This window comes from Sinocyclocheilus rhinocerous, unplaced genomic scaffold (genome assembly GCF_001515625.1).
Source record: "Sinocyclocheilus rhinocerous isolate Xijiao unplaced genomic scaffold, SAMN03320098_v1.1 scaffold798, whole genome shotgun sequence".
NCBI classification, from domain to species: domain Eukaryota; kingdom Metazoa; phylum Chordata; class Actinopteri; order Cypriniformes; family Cyprinidae; genus Sinocyclocheilus; species Sinocyclocheilus rhinocerous.
In genome coordinates this window covers 1183715-1190947 of record NW_015635037.1, presented here as the reverse complement: position 1 = coordinate 1190947, position 7233 = coordinate 1183715, and the positions used below count along the sequence as shown (strand labels likewise).

Here is a 7233-nt window from a genome sequence, read left to right as displayed (position 1 = left end):
ATGGAGGCCGTCTGTGAACTCTCTGCCTGTCCTGTCACAGCTATGGAGGCCGTATGTGAACTCTCTGCCTATCCTGTCATGGCTATTGATGCCGTATGTGAACTCTCTGCCTGTCCTGTCACGGCTATGGAGGCCGCTAATGAACATTCAGTCCTGTCCATCACAGCCGAGGAGATTATCAATGAACTCACGGTGCCTTCTGCCTCGGTCATTGGGGCCATAAGTAAACTGTCTGTTTCCTGTGTTTCAGTTCCTCCGAGGTCTCAGTCTCAGCCCTGGTTTCCGCATCTGTCTGCTCCGCCGTGGTGGTCTTCTACTTCGCCTGCTCCGCCATGGTGGTCTTCTGCTCTGTTCTGGTGGTCTTCTGCTCCATCTGCTCCGCTGTGGGGATCTTCGGACCAGTCTGCTCTGCTGTTGTGGCTGTCTGCTCCACCCTGGTGGTCCTCAGTTCCCACTGTTCTGCCGGCTCCGCCCTGGCTCTCTGCTCCGCCCTGGTGCTCTTCAGCTCTGCTCTGGTGGATTTCAGCTCCCCCTGCTCTGCTCTGGTGGTCTTCAGTTCCACCTGCTCCACCCTGGCTCCCTGTTCCTCCAGCTCTGCCTCAGTCCCAAGGTTCTCTTCCTGCACATGGACCTGGCCCTCCATCCTTGCCCCTGTTCCGCCTCCTCTCCACCACCCTCCTGGACTTAACGGTGTTTATTTTGGAGCGTCTGGAATCTGCTCCTAAAGGCGGGGCTCTGTCATGATCTTGCTCTTGTTCCCCTGTCTTGTGTTTGGACATTTGTGTTACTTCCTGTCTAGAGTGCCATTTGTAGTCAACTTGTAGTTCTTTTGTTTCATTGGTCCTCTTGATTGCTTTCCCAGGTGTGTCTTGTTACCTTGTCATCTTGTTAGTGTCTCTGTGTATAATAGTCCTGTGTTTTAGTCAGTCTGAGTTAGTCGTTGTCTTTGTGAAGTTGTGGCGTGTTGTTTCTTTTGCCTGGTTCTCCCCAAGTTATGTTCATCGTTTGATGCTGTGGATTACTTTTGTTTTATTAAACTTCCTACTGCTTGCATTTGGATCCGACCTCTGCTCTTCCTTGCACTGACGAGTAACAGAAAGCATATCCTACATCCGAGCAGTGATTGAAAACAGAGAGCTGCAAATATTGCAAAAAAAGGTTTTGCATACATAACATTATTGTTAGGAAACAAAATCAAATCACACACTCTGTCCTTGCACTCTTCATTCATCTCTCATAAAACCTCCAGCCAATGAAGACAAAGCTCTCCAGCAGGCATGCAAGCAGGGAAAACACGCTTGAGTAGGCAGTCCCTGAACAGGACAAAATCTTTCAAAATGGCTGCCTCTGTCCAGAAGATAATTATAGGAGATTTGCAGCTGCGGGGATGAGGGACGGGACCTGGCGGGCAGTAACCCTTGCTTAAAATTGCTGTGGCTGTTTTACTGACAGCTACTAAACAAGTTAATAAAGCTAGATGTAATATGTCTAGACAGGGCCTGAAAACGCTGGACTATCTGTTTTGATTTATTGTATTTTGTTGTGCAAACAGGCACTAAGAAAGACAATAATGGATGAGGTGGTTCATTTGAGAAGGATGAGTCTAATTTATATAACTTCACCTCATACTGCTGGAGAAATTATTTCACATATATAGAGGCCCATCTTAAACGAAAATGCACATAGAATCTGTAGTAGAAATATCTGCCTCAATCCACTGCCTGTTGCTTCCAATTACCGCTCTGGGACAAATCTGCTAAAACCACTGGTCTAGAATCAGTTATCCAAAGCCAAATAGAAACAATTACTAGAAGCGAACTGCAAAATCTGATTCTTCATCAGTGGCTGCAGACTTCATACATCTTGTAGCTACTCAAAACGCATATGATTTTTTTTTAAGGGAATGTAATTTTTGAAAGTTCTAATAACGTTCCTTATTTAAAATGCTATCCATATCCACATTTAAATTAAGAACCTTTTTCAAAATGGCCCTTCTCCATAAAAATAATTTTGCTGCCTCCTCCTGCTGATTCCTTTTATAAAATCTTGGCCGTCTCCTTTAACACCTTGTATGTTAACTGCAAATTACGTAACGCCGTTACATGTAACTAGTTACTCCCCAACAATGGTTAACTGGAACACTCAACCTAAGTCATATGGAAAAATCTGCCTTCATTTAGTCATCATACTGTTCACTGTTCATAAATAAAAAAATACATGCTTAAATTGTACCTAATAGATTACCTGTTACTATGGTACTGTTTTAATACCAGTGGTGCTTAGGTTGCTTACACATCATGCCTTGCATTTTAAATGCACTCTGAGTAAAATAATTTGAGACATTAATATAATATAATATAATATAATATAATATAATATATAAATGTATATGTATATAAACAAAACATAGCTTAAACATGAAAATCTGTTTGAAAATCACAGAGAAAATCTGCCTTTCTTCTCTCTCGCACTCATATCTCACTCGCTCACACATATCTCATCAAACACCACCTGTCTGTAACAAAATCCAAACACCCAGGCAATACTCTGCAGACTTGCTTAAATGCAAGTTCGTAGTTCTGCTTAACTTTAGCATGTAAGGACAAGGTTATTTTTTGCCTATGTGCCTCTGTCTACAAAATCGACTAGATGGATCTCTGAATTATTGAGATGTGAAGTATTATAAAGTCTCCTATCTTGCCAATCCAAAAACACAGACAGCACTGCAGCCAGGAGGCTCTAGCCAACAACCTGCTCTACAAGCAAATCATTTCATCGGAAAAAATATACCGACAGTGCAGAAAGATACTGCATTAAAGGCATATTTGCAGACTTTGCCCCTAGTAAATTTAACTAAGGCAATTTAGAAATAAACTCCCAAAGGTGAATGGTTATTTAAACTGAACATAATCTTAGTAACACTATGGATTACATTCCAGCTCATTGCAGAGTTCCTATTGTGCTTGATCTCTTTGACAAACAGGTGGTTAACACTCTGAACAGGTGTTTTCTGTAAACCTTTGGATTATCTCTGCTCAAAAGACTGAGCTGGTTTGCTGGTCTTTAAGGTTATGTTATGCTTTAAGGTTATGTTTTCAGCAGGGTTGATCACTTCAGGGCTCCTTCAGGACAGGTTGCGGAAATGCTCATTATAAACCCTATAGACTCACAACAACATGTGCATGCCTTTACAGTGACAACAACTGAAGATGACGAGAACCCTGAAAGCTTAACAAGTCAGCATGGACTAGATAACTGAATAGTATATATTACATTATGACAAAGAAGTACAGGATGTTGCGGACTTACACTGCTGTTTTTTCCAGTCCAGTACACCACTGCGTGGTTGTGCGCGGAGTCTCCAGCCAGAGCAAAAGTGCTGCTGGTCAGTTTGGGTTCGTCTGGTCTGGAATCGTGCTCATCATCCCTGTTCCAGCGAACTTCGGCGCGTTTACTCTGTCCGTCGACCCGCAGACCCGAGGTCTTTCTCTGCTCCTCCGAGCGGGTATCAGCGCTCTCCAGAAACTCGGGCACGCTTCTTTGGACTCTCCCTAATGCGGCGTCCTCGGGTTCCAATTCGGATTCACTTTTCACATATTCATCCGAAAACAATTCTTCGTCTAAATCGGACTCGGTGAAGTTCCCCAAAGGCGCGCGGGAGTTTATCTCCTCTGCGTTTCTTTCCAGTTTCGGCGCGATCCCTGGAAAACCATCCACCTCTCGTCCAGTGGGTACTCCAATATTCGGGTAAAGAACTGTGATCAGCTTGGGTTTCTTTTGATCCTGTCTCGGATATTTCCCAGAATCAGGCGGGTCACGTAGATGCTCATCCCCTGCGTAATTCACTTGCATTGGCGACATGCATGGCGCGCAACTTATATCTGCCTTTACATTTGGAAAAACATACCAGGAGGAAAGAATTAGCCAGGTAGAAAGAGTAAAGTGAGCGCCAGGGAATACAACCAGATGGGTCTCCATCGTTAGAAGAGATTTTGGGGAATGCTTCTCCCCTCCCTCCGACTCTCAGACGCGCAGGGAAGCAACTCCAGCGAAGTGTCGGGTTTTAAAGAAGTGCTCCTCAGCTACACCGCTCACGTTCAGGGATGTGATGATGGAGTAAGGCAGCACATAGGGGAGGTACTGAATCCAAGCCAAGCCGCTGCTGCGTCTAGGGAGAGAGAGAGAGAGAGAGAGAGAGGGAGAGAGAGAGAGAGAGAGAGAGAGTTGGGCATAACGACATCATGCGTATTACGGTTGAAAGTCTTTTATTTTTATATCTAACGAATTGCATTAAAATTAATACCTATTCAAGCCGTAAAAGCATTTTACTGTTTATGCTCAAATAAATCTGATCTTCTAATTTACCTAAATATGCAGCATTCATAAACTGTCTTTATAGAAACCATAAAATATAATAATAATAATAATAATAATAAATGTATGTCATATAGCCTATAGGTAGGCTATAAAATGTACAATCTAATATGATATAGCTCTTTTCCATGCATTTAAAATAAATGGTAATTGAAAATGTCAAGCCTCAAAAATGAAGGGGAAAAAAACATAAAAGCATCATAAAATTAGTCCAAAAGACTCAAGTATTTTTAAGTCATAGCAATTATGTCATTGTATGAATCGTAACTCATGAACCATTTGCTGGAGGTGGATCTTTTTCAATGAATCTTTTGGTTCGACGGGAATGGTTTTGTTCATGAGAACTGACTCGGTTCTCAAGTTCAACTCACTAATTGGTTCATTCGCAGCGGTTAACGCCTCACTAATGTGGAGGATTATCAGGCAATTATTCGCTAATATATGACTTCAGAAGGCTTGACACTTAGCTTACCCTACCACATAACTCATGTGGACTACCTTTATGGTACTTTTATTGTGAGTTTGCATCGTTTTTGAAGCTCCTAATTATTGACAATGTCTCAAAAAAGTCCTAACAGGACTGACTTCAGCATTCATTCTTTTGCGAAACACAAAATAAGTCGGATTTGGAACGAGATGAGGGTAAATGAAAACAGAATTGTAATTTTTAGGGTGAACTATTCCTTTAAGATGACTCTTTGCACAGCTCATAATAGTGACTGCTACAATCGCTAAAATACACAAATTGACTGGATGCCTCATTTCATATCATGCTCAGTTTTATTTATTTACTTATTTTTTTATTTTTTTATTATTATTATTATTATGCCCAATACATATTCCCGAATGTGTTGTTTCTTGTGCGTATCACTAAGAAGTAGTGTTGGGTCGTTCTTGAACGATAATTTGAGACCAGAAACACATCACGTAACTGTGAGAGTAAATAATAATTATAATAATGATGATAATAATAATAATAACTATGCACCCGTTTGTAAGGAAGCTTGTAAATGAACTAATTTCTCTATCCAATGCTGTCAAGTCACGTGACAAAAGAGCGAACGATTCGAAAGACTCGAGAGATGAACTAATCAATTCTCTTTCCGGCTCAGACTGCATAGGTTAAATTTATGGGGCTGTCACGTGATGAACGAACGACTCAAACTCGAAGACTTGTCAGATAAGAGGTGAGGTGAGCTAATCATAGACTGAAGACCCAGGTAAACAATGAATTAATCTTTTCTGTTTCTTATAGCACTTTTGTATTGTTTGTAGTGTGATCAACGTTTGCGTAAGTAGTAGATGTGTTAAGGAAGTAACACGTAACATTTTAATTATATTTTGCTAAAATGAACGAAATGACTCGAAAAAAGATTCGTTAATTTTGCTGAACGAGACTCAAAGGTCCGAGTCGGTAAAATGATCCGAACTTCCCATCACTACTAAGAAGGGACAGGACAGATCTTGTAGGTTTGGCACATGCACGCGCACAGCAGTGGCATTTATTCTGCTGTCATCCACGCGTGCGAGGATGCTGTGTCCAGACGAGGCGCTCAATGTTGACAAGGACAAAACTGCAGGAGCTCAGCATGGATAACCAACAGGCCTCGCACATCAGTGCACATGGGCTGCTACAGTAGAATACCTTTCTTTAGCAGAGACAGGAGGAGTTTTAGATGATCACATGCTGTTTTATGTTGTTTGTGTGTGTTGGTCAGGTTTTGCTTTTATTGTGGAGATCAAATATTGCAAAGATAGCCAAACCAGAAAACCCCTACACAGATGAGATCTGAAATCTGTACTGAATACTAAAAATGGTAAAGAAAATCTAAAAAGATTTCATGAGGGTTAGGCTACTTAGATGAAGTTAGGAGATATCACAGTGAAAATATCTTTAGCTTAGTACCAAAACAGTAAAAAGTATAAAACGAAAAGTTCCCATGATAGAAAACCAGAAGTGTGCAAGTGCATGTTAGTTTACAATTACAAAAAGTTTGCTAAATTGGACACAATCCACCTTTAGGGATGCTCCGAAGGGTGAAATTGATTCATAAAAAATAAATATTTTATATTTTCACAAAGCATTTTTGCTATCCTGAAAATGCATTAAATGCAATAAATTGCTTTAATTTGGCATTACCAGTCAGAAAAAAACCCTAAAATGTAGTGTATTTCTGTGCTCTTCTCCAACCCGGAGGGAACAAAGGAGATTGTATTGATAACAGCTAAGCGCTTAGCATACGATACACATTCGCTCAAATTAGAAGGCAGATGGATTTTTGCCCTCTCCCGCTGTCTCGACTTTAACCCCTACTGGTTACATTATGCTGCAGATTACAGCTGGGCTGAGGTGGCAGAGTACTTGCAGGCAGGTGTCGGAAAAGGCGATTAATACGGATCTGAAATGATATTTGAGTAGATAAGATTTTAATCTCAGGCAATTAAGCACAAGAGAGCATATTCTGAAATTGACTGTATACGCATAAATGCATCTTTATTTGCATACTGGTTTTCTTGCATGCACAAAATTGGAAAAGTAGAAAAAACAATGACAAACAATAATGGCTATGTATTTCAGGAAATAAATGTGCGATGCAACAAATGTGCATTCATCAGGAAATGGCACGTGTATTTTTGCTGACTGCTAGCTTTCCTCTTAAACTCGAGATCCGTAAACCCATCACTAGTGACCTTTTCGCATGATCTAGACTTCCCAATATAAAAGATTTACAGCCCAGGCTATTGATGGCTTGAACATGTGGTTTGATACCTCTAGTAAAATGGCAGTTCACACAAGAAATCACTGTTTTTCAACACAACTGTTCTCTCATCATGATTACAAGCTGCAAAGGTCCCATT

At 40.9% G+C, this 7233-nt stretch overlaps 1 protein-coding gene across 1 annotated transcript in view; it reads right to left on the bottom strand.

The window, feature by feature from the left end:
- LOC107746307 (uncharacterized) overlaps window positions 1-4164 on the bottom strand; it is a 27528-nt gene extending 23364 nt beyond the window's left edge. Inside the window, exon 1 of the mRNA XM_016560449.1 lies at window positions 3310-4164. Coding sequence (XP_016415935.1) covers window positions 3310-3978 — 669 coding nt within the window. The 5' untranslated portion in view covers window positions 3979-4164. The remainder of the gene's footprint in view (window positions 1-3309) is intronic.
- Window positions 4165-7233: the final 3069 nt, after the last annotated feature.